Source organism: Tamandua tetradactyla, chromosome 21 (assembly GCF_023851605.1).
Source record: "Tamandua tetradactyla isolate mTamTet1 chromosome 21, mTamTet1.pri, whole genome shotgun sequence".
NCBI classification, from domain to species: Eukaryota; Metazoa; Chordata; class Mammalia; order Pilosa; family Myrmecophagidae; genus Tamandua; species Tamandua tetradactyla.
This window is the reverse complement of record NC_135347.1, coordinates 60,533,507-60,560,736: the sequence shown is the minus strand read 5'-3', so window position 1 is coordinate 60,560,736 and position 27,230 is coordinate 60,533,507. Positions and strand designations below refer to the sequence as shown.

The window sequence follows — 27,230 nt, the reverse complement described above, 5'->3', positions numbered from 1 at the left end:
CCTTTTGTATTATATATATCATATCTGACTTTCCTTCTTTCTACACTCTTCTCCATACCTCTCTCTTCTGTCTTTTTGTGTCTGACTCTAGTGCTCCCTTTAGTATTTCTTGCAGAGCTGGTCTCTTGGTCACAAATTCTCTCAGTGACTTTTTGTCTGAGAATGTTTTAATTTCTCCCTCATTTTTGAAGGACAATTTTGCTGGATATAGGAGTCTTGGTTGGGAGTTTTTCTCTCTTAGTAAATTAAATATATCATCCCACTGTCTTCTAGCTTACATGGTTTCTGCTGAGAAATCTACACATAGTCTTATTGTGTTTCCCTTGTATGTGATGGATTGTTTTTCTCTTGCTGCTTTCAAGATCCTCTCTTTCTCTTTGACCTCTGAAATTCTAACTAGTAGTGTCTTGGGGAACGCCTATTTGGGTCTAATCTCTTTGGGGTGCGCTGCACTTCTTGGATCTGTAATTTTAGGTCTTTCATAAGAGTCGGGAAGTTTTCAGTGATAATTTCTTCCATTAGTTTTTCTCCTCCTTTTCCCTTCTCTTCTCCTTCTGGGACACCCACAACACGTATATTTGTGCGGTTCATATTGTCCTTGAGTTCCCTGATACCCTGTTCAAATTTTTCGATTCTTTTCCCAATAGTTTCTGTTTCTTTTTGGAATTCAGATGTTCCATCCTCCAAATCACTAATTCTATCTTCTGTCTCTTTAAATCTATCATTGTAGGTATCCATTGTTTTTTCCATCTTTTCTACTTTATCCTTCACTTCCATAAGTTCTGTGATTTGTTTTTTCAGTTTTTCTATTTCTTCTTTATGTTCAGCCCATGTCTTCTTCATGTCCTCCCTCAATTTATCGATTTCGTTTTTGAAGAGGTTTTCCATTTCTGTTCGTATATTCAGCATTAGTTGTCTCAGCTCCTGTATCTCATTTGAACTATTGGTTTGTTCCTTTGACTGGGCCATATTTTCAATTTTTTGAGCGTGATCTGTTATCTTCTGCTGGCGTCTGGGCATTTAGTCAGATTTCCCTGGGTGCTGGACCCAACAATTTGGAAGATTTTTCTGTGAAATCTCTGGGATCTGTTTTTCTTATCCTGCCCAGTAGGTGGCGCTCGTGGCAGTCGTTTGTCTGCGGGTCCCACCAGTAGAAGGTGCTGTGGGTCCTTTAACTTTGGAAAACTCTTGCTTTCGGGGAGGTTCGCTAGCCGAAGCGGCTTGGAAGAGTGCCAGCCGGCCCGGGGGTCCGGATGCGGGGAGGGTCACCGGCCGCTGCAGCCCGGGAGAGCGCCCGTCCGAATTTCCTAGTCGGCCCGGGGCGCCAAGCGTGGCGGGAGGGCGCTAGCCGCCACGGCCCGGGAGAGTGCACCGTTCCCAGCCGGACCGGTAAGTCACGTGTTTGGAAGGGCCCACCCCCGTCACCGTTCTCTGCGGCCTGGGGATTTCCGATCCAATTCTCTCAGTTGGTCTGGGGGACCGTGCGTGGTGTGGGCGCCAGCCGTCGCGGCTTGAGGGGACCGCCTGTCCAATTCTCCCAGCTGGCCCGGGGACGGGGAAGGGAGTGACTCTGGCCGCTTGCCGCCCCGTCCGGTGAAGCCCGCGCCCCTTGGCGATCTCACCAGAGAAGGTTCTCTCAGCCAGTCAGCCGTTCCAGGATGGGGTACGCTGTCTTTTTTATCTCTGTCGTGGCTCCGGAAGCTGTTCTGTATCGTTTCTACTCCCCTAATAGCTGTTCTGGAGGAGAAACTAAGATCCACGCGTCTTACTAAGCCGCCATCTTCTCCGGAAGTCCTTAATATGTTTCTCGATGTTAATCTTCCTTAGCCATTTGTTCAAAAGTAGTTGCCGCCATCCCTTCCACATGCCCCTGCTTTGATTCTTTGCAGTCACTTGATTTTTCTGATAATTTGATGTGTTTCTTATTTTTTGTTCACTTCCCCCCCTTTGCCCCCACTACAGTCTCACTGACTGTTTTACCCTCAGAGCCTGGCATATGGGAAGTGTTTAACAGAGACCTGTTGAACGAATGAAAGGAGAACGAGTGAAAGCCGTGCAGCGAAGGCACTGACGGTGCTGCAGGGGTGGGGCCTGGAGGAAGAGCCGCAGACAGCAAACAGGGCCTCAGTGGCCTTTGCCAGCCATGGGGAGCTGGATGAGGGTCCTTCAGGCGTCAAGGGCTGCACCGCTACCTCAAAGGAAAAGTGCGTTGCCCAGGCCTGCGCCCCACCTGGGGAACGCGTGCATGCTGGGAGCTGTGGGGATGCAGGGGGGACACGGGGGGTGCAGCAGGGGCAGGGGTGAAGCGCCATTTCCACCCTGCCACCACTCCTGACCGGGGCTGGGCGATCACCCTTCTGCAGGCAAAGTCCCTTTCCGAAGCGTGCAGTGGGCAGGAGACGTCACCTCGGGTCTCCTGGCCCTGAGGCTGCCCCCCACAGTTCCCGATCCCCGCGCCCTGTCTGTGGCTGGGCAGGTGGGAGACGCCTGGTGGGTGACGGGGCCCAGGCCACTGCAGGGTGGCCCGTGCTGCCCCGTCCCGGGACCTGGCGGCGGAGCACTGTCCCCACCCCATGGCCTCAGGGTCTCTGGCCCTCCCTGGTCCTCCCAGGCCTGTGGCAGCGGCAGGCAGAGCGGGTCCTCCGGGCAGGTCCCACAGCGACACCCCTTGTCCTCACGGCCATGAGATGCTGATGCACGAAGGGAGAGGCCGGCCTGGCGGCAGTGTGGCCGTGTGGCCGGTGGTGTGGCTGTGTGGCCGAGTGGCTGGCGGTGTGGCCATCTGGCAGCGGTGTGACCGTGTGGCAGCAGTGTGGCCGTGTGGCCGGTGGTGTGGCTGTGTGGCCAAGTGGCTGGCGGTGTGGCCATTTGGCTGCGGTGTGGCCATGTGGCAGCGGTGTGGCTGTGTGGCCAAGTGGCAGCGGTGTGGCCGTGTGGCAGCGGTGTGGCCGTGTGGCCGGCGGTGTGGCGGTGTGGCTGGCCTGGCTGCCACTGGGTACACGTTAAATCCGCAAGCGGGTGAGATGGCCCAAGGGCTTACAGGGGAGAAGGGGCGGCACCCCTGGGTGGCATATGGCTGGTGGGGAGCAGGGCTAGCCAACAGGACAAAGCAGGGCGGACCTTGTCTGTCATTCACGTGTCTGTGGACGACCATGCTAGTTTGTGCGGCCACATCACATACACTAATTGCTGTTTTTTCTCTTTTTCCCGGGAAATGCTCAGATGGAAAGCTCTGAAACCTAAGAGACAATGCAGAAATGCCAGAATGTAGACATTGCAAAAGAGGGAGGAATAGAGGGACAAAGAGAACCCAGATTTACAAAACGGGTGAGCAATTTAACGGGTGAGCAGTCCGCTAAATCAGCACCTGTCTGTTCCACGCAAGCCTTATGAACACTAGGGGAGTGGAAGGGTGCGATTTCCCAGGTGTGGCTTTTTCACACCTTTTTCAGAATATGCAGAATATGACATCTGCCCCATATTCTGAAAATTGCTAATTAGGTCCTTTTTTTTAAGCTAGAAGCAGAAATTTCACCTACCAAAAGACTAGAAAGTTAGCGAGTTCAGATAAAAGGCCAGAGAAGTTACCTACCCTCCAGCATATATGATAAGAAAGCAAGCGCTAGTGCTTTCTCTTCTACTTTTCTGACAAAACACCTCTCAATTGACCACAAGACTCAGATGCAAACTGGAAAGAGCACACAATTCAGCCCACTTCAAATAATTACTCATTAATAGACAAGTCTCACTCATAATATATATTTTAATGTATCAAGGGCCGTGCATCTCTGGTGTCCCATTAAATTTTCCTGAGCGACTCTCATTCTTTTGTTATTCAAATAAGAACAGACCAACATGTTAAAAGCATAATTTCTCTAATGAAGCTAATTAGAATGCAGGCATTTCATACTGAAAGAAAATGGACCAGGGAAGAGAAACATATATTTATTTTTCTTTATCTCTGGCATCAAAATATATCTGGCATCAAAACCAAACAGTTAATGTATTGATAAATGGACTTCTTATCTTTCTCCCAAAAATGATAATTCTGAATCCTTGTATTTTCCTGATACGAGTTTAAATTGAGTCTGTAGAACCCACGGGAATCTTAGTGTGCCCTGTCTCGCCTTTTAGTTCTTCAGTGACGACCTGTGTTCCAAAATAAAGTGGAAAGGATGCACTGTTCCCTTCTGGGGTGGGCGTTCATGTTATTTCTTTTTGTTTGTTTGCTCTTTTTAAATTTTTCTTTTATTATTTGTTTTGTTACAAGTTATTTCTTTTCATTATGTATACTCCAGTTCCTGGTCCTAGGGCACCCTTCAGAGCCTGATTTGATTTGTTCATCTCTAGAGTCTGCTTATCTGTTGGCATTTTTACAGGGACAAACATATTCTCAATTTACAGTGTTTTATTTGTGAAAGCAAAAAAAAAAATGCATCGTAAGAACTCTGATTAGCATACATATGGATAACTGCATTCTTTCAAGTTTGTAAATCATAAGCATATCCGACAAAGAATAATATAAGATAGAAATGAATAAACTGATTTTAAACATGCTAACTTTATTATGAGAACCTATTATTTCCCAAAGAAATTAAAATCTCCTGGAGATTTTATCAAGAGCAAGCTTTCCTAAAGTCCCCAGTTTATTTTCTTTCCCCCTGAACTTGTTCTGAACTGGAATTCTAGTCTTTTTCTTAAAAAAAGATTGAGGAGGGTAGGGTTTACTTGGCTACCTTGTCGGCTCTCTTTGGCATCTTGGCGGCTTCGGCTCTGTCTCTCAGAAGACCACGTCCTTCGGCTCAGCACATTTATCAGGGTCTGGAAATGCCCCTCGGCCAGAGTTGATTGAATTGTATCAGACGCGAATCGGGGCTTAAGTGAGCAGAAATTAGACATGTGGCACTGAATGTGCTCCTTTTGTTTCCTGCATCAAGTTTTCCTAAGTCTGCAGATGTATTCATTCAGCTCTGACCGCCCATTTAAAGATAATGGTATTTACTTTAAGATAAGTGAAAATACGTTAAGTAAGAAATAAATCTTCAGCAAAAAGTGTGGTTGGGGCCATGCTGTGGTGTCCTATGGAGAGTGATGTGGCCATTGAATATAAAATGAGAATAAAATCTTCCTAATGATGCCCAATTTTAATTCCTTAGGAATCATAGTAGGTGAGTGATCAGAGACAAAACCCACTGCACTTGGATTTCACCTGAAATTCCTGTGAAGTTGGCAATTTTTATGTAAATGTCAGGCCCTAGATCACAGCCTCCCACCTCGGGCAGTCAACAGAACACATTCGATGATGGGCGTGACAACTCAGAACACAAACACCGCCAGCCCTTACAGACGCGCATGCGCCATGCGCCGTCTGAGCAGATTTAAGGTAACAGTTAAAGGCTCCTGACACTGCTGGGCGTTGGTTTGGCCGTAGTCACATTCAGAGAGCCAAACAACGTTTCCTTTTTAGGGATGGCCATGTGGCAGTGGGCTTTCTCCTGACGGAGACACGGTTTGTATTCTGATCCTGGGGTCGGCCGTGTGGCTGGTTCACTTCTGAAGGCTGGATTTCTGCCTGGACTGTTACCTTAAAGCTGCTCAGACAGCGCGTGTGCATCTGTAAGGGCTGGCGGTGTTTGTGTTCTGAGTCGTCACGCCCATTATCGAATGTGTGCTGTTGACTGCCCGAGGTGGGAGGCTGTGATCTAGGGCCTGACATTTACATAAAAATTGCCAACTTCACAGGAATTTCAGATGAGATTTTGTGCATGGAAGTATGTGAAAGCATTTTATGAACTGAAATGTTATAATGTAGTTGGAGCCTATACTGTAAATATAAATATTTATGCTGTTCCTCTAATTGAATTGTATGATACAGAGGCCATTAACTGCTATTGGAATTTCAGGGGAAGAGCCGGTTCTGGGAATTAAAGTGGAGAGGGAACTGTTTCCAGGGGAGATAAAGTGTGAGTTGGCCCTGTAAAGAATGCATTAGGGTTAGGTGGGCGGTAGGCCTTTCTCGTGATGGCAAAGTAAATCGTATCATCAAACGACACTTTATTTACAGCAACCTAAAAGCAGACTGTCCCACTGGGGATAAAAATGGATGCGGTGACCAGCTGATTTGAGCGTCTGCTTGATTGAGAATTTACATTGCTTAGTGTGAATGGATACATCAGCATTAAAGGTCATAGTTTATTTAATGTCTACCTTTGATTATTTTTAATAATTTAGAAATAATTTTTGATTAACTTGAACTGAAAATTCAAATGAAAATGAAAAACTCGTAGTTGAATGAAGAACTCATAGTGAAATGAAAAAACTCACGGCTGGATTGAAAGCCAGGGGCCTGCGCCCTGCCCACCCAGGTGGGGTTCCTTATGAGGCTGTGGGCGGCCGCGCCTCCTCGCCTCTTGGTCTCCTCGGAGACTCGGTGTTGGAGTAGAGGCAGTGCGGAGGTCCGGTCTGTGTGTGTGCTCCTGAGTGAAACGCTGCGTTAGTCCGTGTAATAGCTCCCTTTGAGCCTTTTAATAAACATTTTACTGTTAAAATATGGGATGTAGATTTGGTTGGGGGATAGGTGCAGGATTTAGGTGGAGAAAGTCCTTCTGATCATTTTTTCCTGGGCTGCGTCTGCTGAGAGGAGCTGGAACTAACCCAGACACGGGACTCAGTACCCCTGAACGTCTCTGAAGATCCGGCAGCCAACCTCTGAGGCCTTGTTGAGCTGTCTTCTTTAAGCTCGGTAATTATGGTTAAAATACCTACCTAAGGATTTATGTTCATGTAACTCATCAAGGCTTGAAAAATGCCGCCCTCTCTTGTGGCAGGAACAGCCTACAGGGAGTAGAAAGCAAGGAGGTGGAACGGGGAAGGCCTGTAGCGCCACTGCTTAGAATAAGAAAAAGGAAAACGTGAACAAATATGGTGGTTGTTCTGGGGCCATTTGCCAGAAAAACAGCAAGGGATTGTGATCCTTCAGACGTGGCAGAGCTGATGAGTGGGCCCTGGGCTTGGAGAAGAGGCCACAGAAGCGGGCGGGCCTCAAGTCCGGTCAGCAGACCAGGCACGGGACCCAGGGCAGGACAGGAAAGCAGGACATCCAGGGCTGATGTGCTGAGAGTCGCCTTAACCCTGGGGAAGCGAAGACCACGCTCGGGAGGAACCGGGCACTTTGCTGGCGGCCGAAGCATTGCATCAAGACCTGACAGCACAGACTCAGTGTGGGGTGGAGATGCAGAGGGGCCGATGGCCAGCGTGTGAAAATTCACCGTCTCCTGCTGCGTGAGTGAGGCACATGGAAGTAAACAAACAGCAAAGATCCCGGGTCCCTTAGGCTCTGCTGAGGATTTTGGTCAGACGCCCTAGAAGAAGACATGACCAGATTTATCCTTTGCCTTCGGCGTCACCAGTGGTGGCAGCCGAGGCATCACCACTGGTGGCAGCCGAGACACCACCGCAGCTAAGAGCAGATGCAAGGCCCCGACCTGTGTCCTTTCAGGTCTGAGCTTGTCCTTTGGGAGTCCCTTCCTTGCAGGCCACCTCGATGCTGCTTCCCATGGCAGGCGTCTGAGGGGCCGGTAATGACTGGGCATTGGGGCTGATATCAGCTGTCAGCTGCTTCTGTGGTTCTTTTTTTTTCCTTTATCCGTTTCCTTCTCAGTGGCCAGGCTCTGTTTTGGGAGCAGCTGTCCTGAGAGTGAAGAGCTTGGCAATTCGGGCTCTGAGCAGTCACAGATGGGGTGTGAGGTCAGCAGTTCCTCTGGATTTAGTCGGTGGCATGAATGGACAACAAATTAAATGTCAGATAAATCTGTCAAATGGTTTTGAAAATCTATACTTACAAGGAAAAGCTGTTTAAGCCGTTAATTGTCCCATTTGCTCACAGGGAATTAATCTTCGCAGTACATTCGGACGCCATGGCAGCAACACGTGCGAACCACGTGGGGGTGAATCCCGTAAGACCTGCCATCGCTGGGTAGAGCCCCTGGTGTACGTGGCTTGTTCTCAGAGTTTCCACGGACCGCCGAGTCTCCTGCGAGATGGCAGCAATGCAGGTCCCTGGCCCGGCCCACGTCCCCGAATCAGGGTTTCTGAGGGTGCACCGTGCGGTCTGCGTTCTTATGGCTGCCTCAGGCCGGCGTGGGGTTCATTACCTTTTGAGACCTGCTGGCCCACGGCCTCTTCCTTCCGTTAGGAAGCTGTCTCCGGGGTGCGTGACGCAGCGTAAAGCTGTGCCCAGAGGCTGCGGAATGCACGTGTGGGGGTCAAGCGGGTGGGTTCTGGACTGAAGTTGAAAACTGGATGTGGATTATCTTGGGATTATTTAATGTCTCTGAAGTATTCGGACTCAGCTGTCCTGCGTCCAGAGGTGGGCTCAGGTTTAGAGATCAGGACACCCTGCAGCGGGCAGCCTTGGGCGGTGGGCGCGCCGAGCAGGAGGGCTGCGCATTTCCCGCTGCCTCGTGTCCTCCCCCACGCCGGCTTTTCCCCTGCGCGTGTCCTTCCGCCACTGGCACTTCCCAGGACGCGCCCTGCGGGGACCAGGCTGATGCTGGCAGGTCCCCACGACCACCTGCTGCTGGACAGGGCCCCGAGGTGACCGGACGGGCCTCAGCGCCGAGCTCGCGCGGTCCCTCTGCGAGCGGCGTGTGATTTACGAGCCGGCCCTGCGGACGGACCTGCTCCACCTCCCTCCTGGTCTGCTGCTTGCTGGCCGGTCCTGGCGCCTGCCTGGTGGGGTGACGGAGGATTAAATGAGTTCCTGCCCCTAAAGAAGTGAAGTCGCGGCCTGACCGGGAGAAGGTTTTCAGCGTATCTTAGCCATTTTTTTTTCAATGCTGAACAGAAATTGAAGGCCTTATTCTTTGATTACTTTTTCCAGCTTAGACTTGAAGTCTTAGCTTTTCAGGAAAAAGAAACGGTGGGAATAAAGTCCTGGATTGGCTCATTATTGGCCTTGGAAAGTGGATTTTCACCCTCACGACATGGAGAGCTGTCCTAGAGACAGTGAACCCGGTTTGCAGAGCTAGTGATGATTTCCACGGGGGCTCAGCCTCAGCTCCAGCCCCTGGCCTTTGTGCTGGGCTGAGTCATTGGCGGCCACCCCTGGGCAGAGACCGTGTGGGTTGCTGCGGTCCGAGCAGAGATGCCACACTCTCCTAGGCACAGCACTGCACCCCACGTATGGCCCGGCTGTGGGGAAGATGAGGGTCAGAGGCGCAGCAGGGAAGGTTCTGAGCTTTAGGGGGGCGGGAAGGCCGAGGCTGAGCCTCCTCGGTGGCTCTGTGAGTTCAGCCGTGGTCAGCCTTTTCTAAGCAGGGTGCGGGGAGCCGACGGGGTCGGGGTCCGCCGGGATGGATCCTGCACTCTGGAGAGGAGGCCCTGCAAGCATCCTAGAAATTCATACATAGAAAAATAGCATTTTGCTTTACGAGATTTCAGAATCACCTGCAAATAGTACATCATAAACCACTGAAACAACTCAACCATAAAAGACACACCGATTCAATTAGTCGGACATGTTTTCAAAGCGGAGAGAGTTCCAGCAACAGCGCGCCCTTGGGAGCGCGTGGACAAGTGTCTGGCCCGCGAGGAACCCCTGCTCTGAGGGGCCCTTTGACTCTGAGGTGGAGCAGACCCTTTCGTCACTCAGCACTCGTTTTTTTCAGGTTGAACCTTCGCAATTACACGGAGTTCTGAGGGGGGCCCTCCAAGGCCTTTTCTTATCCAAGCAGTAAATGACGTAGCCCGTCCATGAGGACAGGAGCCCGCCCATCGGGGCTGCCCGTGGCGTGCTGTGTGCTGGAGGGGGGCCGGGGGCAGGGGCCGGGACGCGTCGTCCTTCTCTCCTAGGGACTTCTTTTCTGTGGCTATGGAATGAGACCTTTACAGTGAGGGTGGCGGCCCGGCCCGTCTCCCAGGGCGACGCGCTCCTCAAGTATGTGACCCTGGGGGGCTGCGGGGGCGGGTGCTGGGTCTACCAGATGCCCAGGAGGGTCAGGGCCCCCAGAGCCCGCGTGCTTGTCTCTTTAAGTCCCCCCCCCCCCCGCCCCGTTCACTTCAAATCCTATCAAAAGGCTTTTGTGCAAGGAGCAGCCATGGCATCTGAGGGCACGTCTGTGTCACTCCTCTCAGTATTTTCGAACATGGACAGAAAGAGCCGCGTCTAGCCGGGCTCCTGGGAAACAGGTTTGGGAATTGACTGGGGAGGGGTGTAGCGGCCGTCGTGGTGTCGTGGGGGGGTAAGACCCCGGAGGGGGGCCGGCCGTGGGCTGGTGGAGGCCGCGGCGGCTGGGCCGGGGGGCGGCTGCGCAGGGGCAGCTGGGGCTGCAGGAGACCTTTGCCGCCAGGGCGCCCCGAGGGATGCGGGTGGGGACGCTGCGGTCACTGAGGGAGGACGGGGCCTGGTTGATTGCATGCCTTGCTTGCGCTGCTTATACGGGTCCCCCTAAGTGTGGCCGTGACCGGGCAGCTGGCATCGTGCTGCTGCGAGCCGTCACGTCGGGAGTGCGGCCGGGGAGACGCCGTTCACTCCTCCGAGGGCTCCGGTCACACCTCTGGAGTCCCGGAGCCTTTGCCTGCAGGGGCCGCGGCCGGGAGGGCGGTTTTGTGTTCCTCCGATGTTCTTTTCTCATTGCCTGTTGAGTTTCCTCTGCTTTGTCCTGACTGCGCAGTGGTCAGAGGAGAAGCAGCCGAGCCGGGCAAACGCCCCACGAGTTACCGACGCAGGCGCTCCCAGTAGAGAGCGTCCCTCCACCGGCAGAGGTTAATTTCTGTTCCTCAGGCTCAGCCCCTTGCCGGCTCAGACCGTGGGTGGTGTTTTCATTTGGAGTTTGTTCATTTTTAGCCATTTGTAAGAAAACGTCACACACCTCGTAATTTTACCCTCTTTTATGTGGATATTCTGCTACCTTTGCCTTCTATTTGATTTTATTTTTTTGCAAATATTTCTTTTCCTAATGATTCCTGGCTTCTAGCTTCGTTGAGCACATTTCTGGTTTTACTCCCGTGGGCTTCCCCTTTGCCCCCTGCTTGGTGTCTGATGTCCGAGCCTCCTCTGCTGTCCCGCAGTCACACCCCAGCCAGCACCCACCCCGGCACTGAGGGGCGGGCAGTCCGTGGGTGGGCGCCAGAGTCCCGGTCCCACCTGGTCACTTCCCAGGTGTGAACTGGGCAGGTTAATTCGCTTCTGAAGGCTCCAGTTCCCGCAGGAGTAGAAGGAAGTAACGTCATTTCCGTGTCATAGAGTCTTCGTGGGGTCAGGTGTGGAGTGCTCACAGCAGGGCCTCGTGCATGGTGAGCGACCGCTGGTGACGCTGTGGACCTCACCCAGGTCTGAGGGGTTCTGTGGTCAGCGCTGGTTGTTCAGGAAGTGAAGATGGTGGAGGAGGGTGGGCTTGGAGAGGGGGTGGTACTGTGTCCCCGTTTGGTAGACCTTCTTGGGGGTAAAAAGGAGGCACACTGTGATTGTGTTTTCTGGCCCGATGTTTGGTTGTTCTCTCCCCCTGGCGGAGCCCTTGGTGTCTGTCCCCCACATTCTGGCCCGTCCCCCGCCTGCTGTCCCGCGGAGCTAATGGTGTCCTCTCTGTCTGCAGGACAGAAGATTCTCCACCACCGCAGCGACGTCTTGGAGACAGTGGTTCTCATCAACCCTTCAGATGACGCTGTCAGCACCGAGGTGAGCGCGGCCTGCTCGGTACCGCTTAGCAGAGCACAGCATGCACGGGATGCAGCGGACCTACGTGTTCGCATGCGATGGTCACTCTTGTGCTGCCCACCATGTGAGATCGTCCCCCGCTGCCCGTGGGCAGGTGGCGGGAGCAGGGCCCTGGGTCCCCCACCCGGCCGCTTCCTTCCAGGGGGCGCAGCGCCACTGAGGATAAGCTGCGTCCTGTGCATTCAGGGGGCCCCAGGCCACAGGGACCCATCTTCATCCGAGTGTCTCTTCTACCCAAACTTTGGGCATTTCTGTGACTGTAGCTTTTTTTAAATTTTAATTGAGATACAATTCACGTACTATAAACTCACCCTTTTAAAGTGTAGAATTCAACGATATTTTTTAGTATATTCACAAAGTTGTGCAACCATCATCACTAATTCCACGACATTTTCATCACTGAAAACCCTGTGCCCGTCAGCTGGCACTCATCCCACCTGGCTCCTGGCACCCACTGGTCTCCTTTCTGTCTCTCGATTTGCCCCCCTGGGCCTCTCCTGAATGGAATCATACACCATGGCCTTCTAGTTCTGATTTCTCTCACTTACCACAACGTCTTAAGGTTCACCACACTTCATTGCTTCCTTCCTTGTTGGAGGGTCACCATCCCATCGCATGTGTACACACATTCTGTGTTCCTCATCGAGAAAGACATCTGGGCTGTTTCCACTTGGTGGCTGTCACAGTGTGCCCTCTCGGAGCAGCTCCAGGTCGGGAGGACCCCCCCCCCCCCGGATCCATCGGGGCATAAGGCTGAGGAAAGTGATGGGATTGCCGTCTCCCTGAGACTCACAGAATCATGAAGCAGTTACCCCTGGGGGAAAACTGGAGGGTCATTCTATGTCCAGGCAGCCCGCCTGGAACAGCTGCAGGGAGTGGAAAGGGAAAAGAAAGAATTTCTTTAGAGAAGCCAGGCTTTTTTGGAGCAGACGAAACACTGGCTTAGGGCTTGTGTTTCTCTGTGATTAGATTGGGGGCTCCTGAGGGGAAGGAGTTGCGGCTTGTTGACTTTTGTACCTGCCTCGGTGGCTCGCCTGGCGCCTGGCATGGAGCAGGTTTGCACTGACACTTTGGTGCTTAGAGCGCTGCTCCTGCTAAAGGACAGGCTGGCAAGTCCACAGACCGTCCTTCAGTGCGTATCATCTGCAATTCCATTTAAAGGCTCAGGGCAGCCTTTGCTTTTCCTTTACGTTCAGCTGAGCCACTGGAACTGCTTTTGGAACTTTCTTTGTGCTGCCCGGCTCAGAAGGCAAAGGATCGTGGGTGGCAGGGTGGGCTTGGGCCCTGGCTAGACCAGCCCTCCGGGAGGGGTGGGTGCTGAGTCTCGTGACTCAGCCTGTGGGATACTTGGCGGTCGTCCCGTCCCCCACGCTGGGCAGCTGTGGAACAGGTGATCGAGACTACTCTGAAAGAGGAAGAAACCATGGGAGATAGCTACCTGCTGGCCGTAGCCCTGGCTGGAGCCTCCTGCACGCAGGGCCCGAGGGCTTGAGGGCCCAGGGGAGATCCGGAGGCGGGGGACAGGCGGCTCCTTTTGGGGCTGAGTGCTGGCTGGGGCCGTGGCCAGGCTCACCCCAGCCCTTGCGCTTTGTCCCAGGTGCGCTTGCTCATCACCGACGCCGCCCGGCACAAGCTGCTCGTGCTGACTGGGCAGTGCTTCGAAAACACGGGCGAGCTTATCCTGCAGGCCGGCTCCTTCTCCTTCCAGAACTTCATAGAGATTTTCACCGATCAAGAGGTGAGTCCCTGTCTGGAGAAGCTTTCCAGCCCCTTGCAGGTGGACGCGGCTCTGTGTGGTAGCCCTGGAGACAGTTAGAGGACGAAGGGGGGATGTCATACCTCCTTTCAAAGTGCAAAAGTGGGGGGCGTACACTGCGGCTCCGCGGCTACCACCTGAAAGTGTGCAGAGCGCACCTCCGTGATTAACTGGACATTTCTCGGTGTGTCTGAGATACAGCTGAGGGGGTCTCTGCACAGTCAGTTTACACAGCAGACACATGTCCAGGAAACCTGAGATGACAGAGCCAGAAAGAAAACCCACATCTCCTGTTTTCTGAAAAAAGACTCCAAACCTCTGGTGAGCTTTTGGTGGGATTTAACCACCCTGGTCTCTTACACTGTTCGTGCTATCTTCCTGCTCTAATTATTTCTGATTCCTCTCACTCTTCATGCCTTATCCCAATGTTTGAACTTGGGCTAAAGAGTCACACTCTAGAAGTAGAGGTATATAGAAAATAGGCATACCTGTGACACAAGGAAAAGATGATTAAATTTGTTGAACTGAAACCAAATCGTTATGCCTTACGAATATATTTTATTCAGAGATGATGCATGTGAAGTATTCAAAATTATATGAAGTTAGTGGTACTTGCCAAAATCAGGTAACAGGTTTTCATTTGATTATTTCTGCTTGAGGATTTACCTTGGACAGGGAAACATCATATTCAGTGCGATGTGCCTCTTCCGTCCTGCTGGGAGGTGGCAGTCTCAGAAGCAGAGTGGCTCCCTGCAGGCTGGTGCTGCCTGGCAGTCGATTCCTGGGTGGGGCCCTGGGGTGGCCCCCACCTCTGTGCAGAGCTCTCCCTGGGGAGCCGGGTAGCTTCTCGGTCCCTGCTGAGAAGGCTGAGGACCTTTCTGCATTTAATCTTTGGGCTTCACAGAAGGTCTCTGGTTTTATTTCATCAAGGGCAAGGGCTGTAAACAAGCTGCCCAGGCCATTTGACCCTGGGGACTCTGTGCAAACACCATCAGGTGACAAGAGTTTCACTCTCTACTCCTGGGGGAGAGGGGGAGAGGGGAGGAGCTTGGGGATAAAAAACAGTAAAAAGGAACATTTTATTTAGTGTTTGGAGCCCCAGCTTTCAGGAGGTGTGCTAGGATCCGCAATGAAAGGACCCTGGAGCCCGTCTGCTGGCCCCCCTCAGTGGTGTAGGGTTTCCCCACAGCTGGCCCCTTCCTTACTCCACAGTAAAGACAGCACGCTGCCTTTCTCTTAAGTCTGTGATCGCGGCTGCTGGAGCTCAGGCCCTATGTCCCCTTCACTTTGTCCCCACTGGCCCTGCACACAGGGAAGCCCGGTGAACCTTTGCTAGATTACACTGAAATGGCAGAGAAGGCCTGCGGGTCCCATGAGCTTCTGCCCTGGACTTGTGTGGGACAACTCTGACACCAGAATCTGCTGCCAGGCTGGGTCTCCCATGTCCGCACAGGGTCCAGGGGCCGTTGGGCAGTGGTCAGGCAGCTGGTGAGGTCACACATGCCTTCAGCACCTTGCCTCGGGGAAGGCCATCGTGTGTGGTTGCAGCCCTGTGCCCGACTCGCTCACCCCTGTGCAGCAGTGAGCTCTGCACTCAGCTGCTCCCGGTTGGTTCCCACCCCGCACCACTGGTGTCTTTTTTCTTCACAGTAAAACTGAACAAAGAAGTTCTGTAAAGAAAAGCCTTTGTCATTGGCAATATTTCAAATAAGGAGTTTTAATTCATCCACCTAGCCCCCAAGCAATACCTCTTTCTTTTTTTTAAAAATAAGGAACAATATTATGAATATTGTTGCTTCAATCACTCTTACCAGACCACAGCGATAGAATTGTAACGTAATCATCTGTGCATGCATCAGATTTTGCCACTAATTATGAAGAGAAACAAGTGGCCTTCCCCGAGGAATGGACGGTCCATGGGAGGTCAGGCCCTCGGGTCTGCGGTTACTGCCGTGGTTCTGAGGAGCTTGTGGACTCCGTTCTCCCCGGGCGGGCATCTTGAAAGGCATAGACCTTGCCTTACTCTCTTGCCTCCCTCGTAACCCACACCCCAGTCCTTTGGAAAAAGTGATGCACAACACATGTAGGAAAGGCATCTACAGTTTTCCCCAACAGACAGATGGGTTTTGTCGGGTTGGGGGCACAAGGGAAGAGGAGGACAAGGGGTGGAGCTCACGCTGTGGCCTTGGAAGGGCGCGACAGCTATCGGGGCTCGAAAGTCGCCAGATTGGGCCACTGCCCCTGGTCTTCCTGTATCCACGCTGCCCAGTGTGGTCTGGGGAGGGGCTAGAGCGCCGCAGCGATGAGGGGCCCTTAGAGGCCGTTGGCTGTCCAGGTCTGTTCCTTTTATCCAATCCTGGATGCATAGCAGTCACTCCAGAGAAGCCAGAAACACGATTGGGGAAAAATAAGCATGATACATTTGGCAAGAATAGTTGGAAATAAATGGACAGAAAGATGTAACTATCAATGTATTTATTATTATTTTTTTGAGTCTTAGTCACACAGGCCACTTGAAAAGCCAGAACTTAATGAATAGAACAGGCATCTGGCTTACCCATCCCCTCCCTGGAATCCAGGCGGTGAACTCCCGTCTCCTGGGAGCATTGTCTCATGCTCTTTGTTACATAGTTTTTCCATATTTGTTTCGCTGCATCTTCAAGGAAGGAATGTGATCCCTTTTCTGCCTGTGTGTCAGGCCCTCTCTGCCGACACTGCCAATGCGTTTTTGTTTTTCCCTCCAGATTAATCATTCTTGATTTCACTCCTGCTGTTCTTCATAAAGAGTTAAAAGTTCCTCAGAGTCTCTGGCCGCTGTCCTTCACATCTGCTCCCATGGCGGGAGGGAGGTGACAGGTGGGGAATGGCAGACTTCAGTTCTAAGTGTGTTTCGGTGCTCTGCAGTCACCAGGCCGTTGGCTGTGTGAGCCCAGAGGTCTGGGAACTGTTGAGCTAATCTGGAGACATTAATTTGGAAGTCACCAGCACACTGCAGGCTCTTAAAACCCTAAGCCTGGAGGGAATGCTCTAGGAAGGACCGTGTTAACAAGCAAAGGGGGTTCCAGTCCAGCGTTTAGAAGTTACAGCCAAGGAGAGGGAGCCAGCAAGGCAGGACACAGCTTTCTCCAGTCCGGTTTCTCTCAAATTCATCAGGAGCCAGGATTTCACACTCAGAGGTCATTCCTCTGAGTTGGGATGGTGAGAATTGATGATTTCTCTAGTTCTCAGTACAATCTTCTAAATAAGTCCAAAAGTACCATTTGGCTGTCACCATTCACACTGAGGTGCCAATGACGTCATGACACAGGTGTTGAGGCAGGGGGATCCCTTTAAGGAAAATAATATAAATTATAAATCTACCATTAAATACAAGGCTTTGGAAGAGGACCACGCCACTGAGGGGCCTTGAAATTGAAGCTTTTTTAGCATCGTCATAAATCCAGCTGACTGCCAGCTAAAATCCCTGAGCATTTTCCACAAGCATCATCGTCAAGCCTCGTCTCAGCCTGTGCTTTACTCAGCTGGTCTGTCGGACCGCTAAGCTTATGCCTTGAGAATGCCAGCCCGTTAGGGCTGACTGTGCCGTCCTGTTAGGGCTGACTGTGCCATCCTGTTAGGGCTGACTGTGCCATCCTGTTAGGGCTGACTGTCCCATCCTGTTAGGGCTGACTGTACCGCCCTGTTAAGGTTAACTGTGCCATCCCACTAGGGTTGACTGTGCCACCCTGTTAAGGTTAACTGTGCCATCCCGTTAGGGCTGACTGTGCCATCCCGTTAGGGTTGACTGTACTGCCCTGTTAAGATTAACTGTGCCATCCTGTTAGGGTTGACTGTACCGCCCTGTTAAGGTTAACTGTGCCATCCCGTTAGGGTTGACTGTGCCATCCCGTTAGGGCTGACTATGCTATTGTCCTCATCCCGAGGTCCGGAACTCCCATCGGCCCCTTAATTCTGCCATCCCGTGGTCTTGCTATGCCTCCTGTATTCGTCCATCTACAAATCTGGTAGCATGCCTGCTCCATTTGCATCCAAGGCAATATCCGCAGTATGAAAGGATCCCTGAGGCCGTCTTCAGTCTTTCTTTAGGTGACATTAGCGCTATTTATATAGCCAACTACAAATCCACCTAATTCAACCATCCCACTGTTCAGAGAGCTTGTTAGATGCTCTGCTAAAACCCAGAGATGTGCTGTCTACTGTACTTCCTCATCAGCCGAGCGAGTAACCTAATCAAGAAAGGAAATGTAGTTATGCCCATGGTTTTGGAATTCAAATCTTGTTTTGCCCATGCTATCTGCAGTAAAACCATTTATTTCCTCAGTCTTCCTGCCTCTTCTGGTACGCCAGCATTTAATCAGAAAAAAGTAATTAAAAAAATAAGAGATCATCTTTGCCCCCAAGCGATATTTCTTCATGGCATCCACCTTTTTAAAAACCAGCAAGGAACAGCAGTGAGTGTGTTTGAATGAGTATTAGCAGGCTCTCTTTCCACCCAAGTGCCCTTTCCAGGAAGACAGCTTGTGTTGGATTGGCTAACTTTCATGCAGTTCAACAAAATAGAGCCTGATTATATATTGGGGGAAAAAAAGATGGATAAGCTGCAATGATGCAGAAGATTCTTCTCCCATCATCCAGAGACCTTTTAGTGTAGCTGTAATAATAACCACCATTTACTGTGATGGTTTCCAAACTCTTTTGGAGGAAGCCAGAAGGAGCATGCTGCTTTCTCGAGGGGCGCAATTTACCCTTTCTGAAAAGAAACCTGGACAGCTTGTCATTTTTCCTCTGCTTTTCCTTGTATGTTGTGGTTTTCCATTTACTAACCTCTCTGCTCTTTTCATTACCCTGACTTCCCCACAGTTGTGGGTGGCCTTGTTTTCTTTCTGGTCATGTCTGTGTCACACAGGAGCTCTGGGCAGAGGTGATAAGATGGAAAATAGGCAGGTATTCTTTGAGTCTTTTATCTTCTCCTTGAATTTGGTGATCTCACCAACTTTCATAGGAAAAGAGCTAGTGACCGAATACCTCCCTTTCTGGCTGGATTATATATATATATATACACACACCCTTGGCAGCTGCGCCTCTCAGCTAGAATTTCAAAATTTAAAATGAACTAAGTTGTAAACATTTCACTATTAAAGATTCAGCAGTTTGAGTTACCCAGGATTCCCCCCTAAAAGGTATTGTAAAACATTAATTATTTGCATTGTGCTCTGTTGAAGATTAGGCTTGAGGGAACCCTGAGTGTGCTGGAGATAAAGCTATGCGCTAGTGTCATTGGACAAGAAACAATGTTGGTGCTTATGTTTGCTTTGGCAAGTGAATCATTTGAGCAGAGACTGTCCCGGAGAATGCCTACTATCTGCTTTTTCAGTTTGTTTAACTTCCAAAATGGCAATCTGTTTTTAGCCCTTTTATAGGAGGTTGTGAAGTTATAAGTCAGAGGGAAATAGCGAAGTCAAAGTCTTGCTATTTTGTGATCTTTCACATAAAATTTTGTACTTGAGATTAATAGGCTAACAAAACAAAAATGAGAGTTTTACTGCAAACTAACGTAGGAAACTTCAGATTTTTAAGATTACCCTTACACACTCACAAGTACCCTCAGAATGTTAATTTTCGAGGTGTTAGGTGAGGCAGAGAAGACACTCTTGTCCTAGAATGGAAGAGTTCAGACTGCTGGCTCAGGGATGCTTGGACCAAATTAAACCTTTGCTTTGCCCTTTCATCACATACCATCGATTGCAGAGCCCTTCTCAGTCTGAAGCTCTGAGCTACTTATAAGCTTGGCTGAAATGAAAGGAGAACAGCAGCTTATGACCTGATCCCCTCAGTGTTTCCAAGGCTAAGACCATGAAACATGCGGTCCTAATACCAGATGAGAAAGACAATAGCTTTGCATTGAACTGCAAGCTCTGTTTTGTTTCTGATTTGTTCCTTCACATCCCTCTCCTATGGAAAGAACTGAACAGTGTGTCGCAATCTTGTGGAGCTAGATTTGCTCCTCATCCACTCAAACCCAGCTGCCTGAAAAGAGCAGGAGTTGTTAGGGAGCTTAGTGTCTCCACCTGAATTTAAATAGGAGCAAATAAGGGACAAATTTGGCAGCTTACTTGTTAATTACCTAATCTCTTTAATCATCACAGTTTCAATAAAAGCATTAGTATTTGCAGAATTGCACTTGCTGCCATAGTATGAGAATCTGCTGGGTAAACCGCTCAGGGTTTAAATAGTGTGAATTGATGCCAGAAACCAGTGATTTTGTAGTAATGAGCAGTTCATAACTTCTGTCTCAGGAGGAAAAAAAAAGCCATCTTTTTTCTTTTGAAACTTCCAAATTCTAAAAGGCGACAACAGGCACACTGTTATCCAAAACCTTTAATGTGTCAATCAAGCCTTGTCTGCCAATTCCGATAGAATAAAAAAAAAAACACAAAACATTTTATATCACATTTATACGAGTGAAACCACGTACCAAGCCTCCCTTGAAGGTTTAATCATTTTTAAAGTGCATCTTTGCCTGGTGAGTGCCCAGGAGTGATGACAACTGCTGCGGCACAAGCACTTATCTAGAATGGGTGCTGGCACAACTGGAGCAGGTTTCTGATGTCTCCCTGCTGGGCGGGGCCATACCCAGTGTGGTAGGATCGCGGGGCGGGAGGAAGTCCTGGGCTGGGCTCAGTGGTGGTGGAGGCAGGGGGAGGTTCCTGGGCCCTGGGGACCTCAGGACAGAGGCATTTCACCTCCTATCATGTGGAAGTATTTCAGCGTCTAAACCATCGGCATTGCCACATGAGTGCACCTTTGGAACTGGCCTTGCGTGCATCCGGTCGTCCTCAATCACTAGTCATAGATGAAGGTGATGGGGCAATGATGACCGTCACTTAAACGTTTTATGTCTTTCTCTTTTCTTAATCCCAGATTGGGGAATTGCTGAGCACTACCCACCCAGCCAACAAGGCCAGCCTGACCCTTTTCTGCCCCGAAGAAGGGGACTGGAAGAATTCCAATCTTGACAGGCACAATCTGCAAGACTTCATCAATATTAAACTCAATTCAGCTTCTATATTGCCAGAAATGGAGGGACTTTCAGAGTTCACCGAGTATCTGTCGGAATCAGTGGAAGTCCCATCTCCCTTTGACATCCTGGAACCACCCACATCTGGGGGATTTCTAAAGCTGTCCAAGCCCTGCTGTTACATTTTTCCAGGAGGTCGGGGCGATTCTGCATTATTTGCAGTGAATGGATTCAATATGCTCATCAACGGAGGATCAGAAAGGAAATCCTGCTTCTGGAAGCTCATCCGACACTTGGATCGAGTGGACTCCATCCTGCTCACCCACATTGGAGATGACAATTTGCCTGGAATAAACAGCATGCTCCAGAGAAAGATCGCCGAGCTCGAAGAGGAACAGTCCCAAGGCTCCACGACAAATAGTGACTGGATGAAAAACCTCATCTCCCCTGACTTAGGAGTCGTGTTTCTCAATGTACCTGAAAATCTGAAAAACCCAGAGCCAAACATCAAGATGAAGAGAAGCATAGAAGAAGCTTGTTTCACGCTCCAGTACCTTAACAAATTGTCCATGAAACCAGAACCTCTATTTAGAAGTGTAGGCAATACCATCGATCCTGTCATTCTTTTCCAGAAAATGGGAGTTGGTAAACTTGAGATGTATGTGCTTAACCCAGCCAAGAGCAGCAGGGAAACGCAGTATTTCATGCAGCAGTGGACTGGCACCAGCAAGGACAAGGCGGAACTGATTCTGCCTAATGGTCAAGAAGTAGATATTCCAATTTCATATTTAACTTCTGTCTCATCTTTGATTGTATGGCATCCAGCAAACCCTGCAGAGAAAATCATCCGAGTCCTGTTTCCTGGAAACAGCACCCAATACAACATCCTGGAAGGGCTGGAAAAGCTCAAACATTTAGATTTCCTAAAGCAGCCACTGGCTACCCAGAAAGACCTCACTGGCCAAGTGACCACTCCCACAGTGAAACAAGTAAAATTGAAACAAAGGGCTGATAGCCGAGAAAGTCTGAAGCCAGCCATGAAACCTCTTACCAGCAAATCTGTGCGGAAGGAGCCTAAGGAAGAAACCCCCGATGCCACGAAAGCTAACCATGTAGAAAAGCCATCGAAAGTTGAAAGCAAAGAAAAAGTAACAGTAAAAAAGGACAAGCCAGCAAAAGCAGAGACCAAACCTCCAGTGCCTGAAAAGGAGGTGGCCAGCAAGGAAGACCAGCCTTCAGTGAAAGCCGAGGTGACTGAAAAGCAAGCCACAGATGTCAAACCCAAAATTGCCAAGGAGAAAATAGTCAAAAAGGAAACAAAATTAAAATCTGAAGAAAAGAAAGAGGAGAAGGAAAAGCCAAAGAAAGAAATGCCTAAAAAGGAGGACAAAGCAACTATCAAGAAGGAGGAAAAACCAAAAAAGGAAGAGGTGAAAAAAGAAGTCAAAAAAGAGGTCAAGAAGGAAGAGAAAAAAGAATCCAAGAAAGAGGTTAAGAAAGAAACACCACTGAAGGAAACCAAGAAGGAAGTTAAGAAGGAAGAGAAGAAGGAAATTAAAAAGGAAGAAAAGGAGCCAAAAAAAGAAATTAAGAAGCTTCCTAAAGATGTCAAGAAACCATCTACTCCTCTATCAGAAGCAAAAAAACCAGCTGCATTAAAACCAAAAGTACCCAAAAAAGATGAGTCTGTCAAGAAAGATGCTGTTGCTGCTGGAAAGCCAAAGGAGAAAGGGAAAATTAAAGTCATTAAGAAGGAAGGCAAGACCGCAGAGGCTGTGACTGCAGCCGTCGGCACCGTGGCAACTGCAGCAGCCGTGGGGGCTGTGGCTGGAATAGCGTCCACTGCCCCTGCCAAAGAACTTGAAGCCGAGAGGTCCCTTATGTCATCCCCTGAAGATCTAACCAAGGATTTTGAAGAGTTAAAGGCTGAAGAGGTCGATGTAGCTAAGGACATCAAGCCTCAGCTGGAATTGAGAGACGATGAAGAAAAACTCAAGGACAGTGAGCCAGTCGAAGCCTATGTCATCCAGAAAGAGACAGATGTCATCAAAGGTCCTGCCGAATCCCCCGATGAGGGCATCACCACCACCGAAGGGGAGGGCGAATGTGAGCAAACACCCGAGGAGCTGGAACCAGTTGAAAAACAGGGAGTGGATGACATTGAAAAATTTGAAGACGAAGGAGCTGGTTTTGAAGAATCCTCAGAGACTGGAGACTATGAAGAGAAGGCAGAAACTGAGGATGCTGAGGAGCCCGAAGAGGACGTTGAAGAAAATGTGTGTGTGAGAACTTCCAAGCACCGCCTTACTGAGGATGAGGAAAGTGCGAAGGCTGAGGCAGATGTGTACATCAAGGAGAAGAGGGAGTCCATGGCCAGTGGCGATGACCGAGCAGAAGAAGACATGGATGAGGCAGTGGAGAGAGGGGAAGCTGAGCAGTCTGAGGAAGAGGGTGATGATGAAGACAAGGCAGAGGATGCCAGAGAGGAAGAATATGAGCCTGAAAAAATTGAAGCTGAAGATTATGTGATGGCCGTGGTGGATAAGGCTGCAGAGGCTGGCGGTGTGGAGGATCAGTATGGGTTCCTTACCGCATCAGCCAAGCAGCTAGGAGCTCAGTCTCCTGCCCAAGAGCCTGCATCTTCAATTCACGATGAGACTTTACCCGGAGGCTCAGAGAGCGAGGCTACCGCTTCTGATGAGGAGAATAGAGAAGACCAGCCTGAGGAATTCACTGCCACCTCTGGCTATACTCAGTCCACTATTGAAATATCCAGTGAGCCCACCCCAATGGATGAGATGTCTACTCCTCGTGATGTGATGAGCGATGAGACCAACAATGAAGAGACAGAGTCCCCATCTCAGGAATTTGTAAACATTACCAAATACGAGTCATCCCTGTATTCTCAGGAATACTCCAAACCTACTGTTACACCACTCAACGGACTATCTGATGGGTCAAAAACAGATGCCACAGATGGCAAGGATTACAATGCTTCTGCCTCCACCATATCACCGCCCTCATCCATGGAGGAAGACAGATTCAGCAAATCCACACTACATGATGCGTACTGTTTTGGAGAGAAAGAAGTGAAAGCCAGTGCCACACTGGAGATCAAAGGCACTTCGGCAGATTTGGATGAAAAGCTTAGCTCACCCAAGAGCCCATCCTTGAGTCCGTCTCCACCATCACCCATAGAAAAGACCCCTCTGGGTGAACGTAGTGTGAACTTCTCTTTGACGCCCAATGAAATCAAAGTCTCAGCAGAGCCGGAAGCAGTCCCAGTGTCTCCTGAGGTGACTCAAGAAGTAGTTGAAGAACATTGTGCTAGTCCTGAGGAAAAGACCCTGGAAGTGGTCTCTCCATCTCAGTCTGTGACTGGCAGTGCTGGCCACACGCCTTACTATCAATCTCCCACTGATGAGAAATCCAATCACCTCCCCACAGACGTCATCGAAAAACCACCAGCAATTCCAGTGAGTTTTGAATTTGATGATGCCAAAGATGAAAATGAAAAGCATTCCATAAGCCCAATGGATGAACCAGTGCCTGATTCAGAGTCTCCTATTGAAAAAGTTTTATCTCCTTTACGCAGCCCTCCCCTAATTGGATCAGAGTCTGCATACGAGAGTTTTCTAAGTGCTGATGACAAGGCTGTGGACAGATGCACTGAAAGTCCCTTTGAAGGAAAGAATGGAAAACAAACCTTTCCAGATCAAATAAGCCCAGTTTCTGAAATAACTTCCACTGGTCCTTTCCAAGAGAAACAAGAAGGGAAAAGCACAGACTTTATACCAATAAAGGAAGACTTTGGTCAAGAAAAGAAAAATGAGGATGTCGAAGCCCTGATTTCTCAACCAGGACTGGCTTTGGATGAAAGGAAATTAGGAGGAGATGTTTCTCCCACACAAATAGATGTCAGTCAGTTTGGATCTTTTAAAGAAGACACCAAGATGTCCATTTCTGAAGGCACTGTCTCAGACAAGTCAGCTACTCCTGTTGATGAGGCTGTAGCAGAAGACACATACTCTCATATGGAGGGGGTGGCTTCCGTCTCCACAGCGTCTGTGGCTACGAGCTCCTTTCCAGAGCCAACCACCGACGATGCATCTCCATCTCTGCATGCTGAGGTTGGCTCCCCGCATTCCACAGAAGTGGACGACTCCCTCTCAGTGTCTGTGGTGCAAACTCCCACCACCTTCCAGGAAACAGAAATATCTCCATCTAAAGAGGAATGCCCAAGACCAATGTCCATCTCTCCACCAGATTTCTCCCCTAAAACAGCCACGTCCAGGACACCTGTTCAGGATCACAGATCGGAACAGTCTTCAATGTCTATTGAATTTGGTCAAGAATCCCCGGAACACTCCCTTGCTATGGATTTCAGTCGACAGTCTCCAGATCACCCTACAGTGGGTGCAAGTATGCTTCACATCACGGAAAATGGGCCAACTGAGGTGGACTATAGTCCTTCTGACATGCAGGACTCTAGTTTATCACATAAGCTGCCGCCCATGGAGGAGCATTCCTATACCCAAGATAATGATCTTTCTGAGCTCATCTCAGTATCTCAGGTCGAGGCCTCCCCATCCACCTCTTCTGCACATACCCCTTCTCAGATAGCTTCTCCTCTCCAGGAAGATGCTCTATCTGATGTTGTTCCTCCCAGAGATATATCCTTATATGCCTCACTCACCTCTGAAAAAGTGCAAAGTCTGGAAGGAGAGAAGCTTTCACCAAAATCTGATATCTCTCCCCTGACCCCAAGGGAATCCTCTCCTTTGTATTCACCTAGTTTCTCAGATTCTACCTCTGCAGTCAAAGAGAACATAGCAGCTAGCCGTAGTTCCTCTTCTCCGCCAATGGACGCAGCATCTGCCGAGCCCTGTGGCTTCCGTGCCTCAGTGTTATTTGATACAATGCAACACCGTCTAGCCTTGGATAGAGATTTGGACACGTGTGGTGTGGAGGAGGATAGTGGAGGGAAGACACCTGGTGATTTCAGCCATGCCTATCAAAAGGCCGAGAAAACAACCAGATCCCCAGATGAAGAAGGTTATACCTATGAGTCTTATGAGAAAACCCCCCGAACCCCAGATGTTGGTGGCTATGACTATGAGAAGACAGAGAGAACCACAGACTCACCAAGTGACAGCGGTTACACCTATGAGACCATTGAGAAGTCGGCCAAGACTCCTGAAGATGGCGGTTATGCCTATGAAGCTATGGAGAAGACCCTCCGGACCCCAGAAGAGGGTGGGTACTCGTATGAGATAAGTGAGAAGATGACAGGGACCCCCGAGGCGAGTGGTTACAGCTATGAAAAGACCGAGAGGTCTAGAAGGCTCGTGGGTGACATCAGCAATGGCTATGATGACTCTGAGGGTGGAAGCCGCACACTTGGGGATTCTAGCTATGCTTACGAGACAACTGAGAAAATTCCCAGTTTCCCTGATTCTGAAAGTTACTCCTATGAGACATCTGCAAAGACGACGCGGACCCCTGCTGCTTCCCTGTACTGTTATGAGACTCCGGAGAAAATCACTAGGACCCCCCAGGCATCTTCATACGCCTATGAGACTTCAGATCGAGGCTACACCGCAGAGAAGTCCCCCTCTGAGGCCCGCCAGGATGTCGACCTATGCCTTGTGTCCTCCTGTGAATACAAACACCCTAAGACTGAACTTTCACCCTCCTTCATTAATCCCAATCCTCTAGAGTGGTTTGCCAGTGAAGAGCCAACTGAAGAGTCTGAGAAGCCCCTCACTCAACCTGGGGGCCCCCCGCCACCCCCAGGAGGGAAGCAGCCAGGGCGGCAGTGCGATGAAACGCCCCCCACGTCCGTCAGTGAGTCAGCCCCCTCGCAGACAGACTCAGATGTCCCCCCAGAGACGGAGGAATGTCCGTCCATCACAGCCGACGCGAACATCGACTCGGAGGATGAGTCTGAGACCATCCCCACAGACAAGACGGTCACCTACAAACACATGGACCCCCCTCCGGCCCCCGTGCAGGACCGCAGCCCTTCCCCACGCCACCCGGACGTGTCCATGGTGGACCCGGAGACCTTGGCCCTCGAGCAGAGCCTCGGCAAGGCTCTGAAGAAAGACCTGAAGGAGAAGGCTAAAACGAAAAAGCCAGGCACGAAGACCAAGTCGTCCTCGCCCGTCAAGAAGGGCGAAGGGAAGTCCAAGCCCTCTGCCGCGTCACCAAAACCAGGAGGCTTGAAGGAGTCCTCAGATAAGCTGTCTAGAGTGGCTTCTCCCAAGAAGAAGGAATCTGTGGAAAAAGCAACAAAACCCACCAGCACCCCTGAGGTCAAAGCCGCACGTGGGGAAGAGAAAGACAAGGAGACCAAGAACGCAGTCAACGCCTCTGCGTCCAGATCCGCCAAGACCGCGACTGCAGGTAGGTTGCCGGAGGCACCAGGCACCCTGAGCTGGCCGCAACAGTCCCACTTGTTTTTGGAGAAACTATGTGGAATCCTTACATTTCCATGTTTGACTTTGGGCTTGGAGGATGAGAGAGCACAAAGTGGTGCTTTATCTTCCCTCTAAATTCTGTTTTGCCAGAAAAGAACATGTCCCAGCCCAGCGAGGCCTTCAAAGCCCCAGGACAGTGCAGATGTGGTCAGAGTGGCTCTGGCTCGCCAGATGGCATTAGACAGTAACCACAGTCCTAATGGGTGGTACTGGAACAGAGGACGCACATTTGAAGTGCTTCTGGAAAGCCTGTGCTGG

General features: G+C 50.2%; 1 protein-coding gene across 1 annotated transcript in view; it reads left to right on the top strand.

The window, feature by feature from the left end:
• MAP1B (microtubule associated protein 1B) overlaps positions 1-27,230 on the top strand; it is an 89,835-nt gene that overhangs the window by 54,221 nt on the left and 8,384 nt on the right. The window contains exons 3-5 of the mRNA XM_077139509.1: positions 11,595-11,677; positions 13,314-13,454; positions 20,394-26,898. Of these exons, the coding sequence (XP_076995624.1) occupies positions 11,595-11,677; positions 13,314-13,454; positions 20,394-26,898 (6,729 nt within the window). The remainder of the gene's footprint in view (positions 1-11,594; positions 11,678-13,313; positions 13,455-20,393; positions 26,899-27,230) is intronic.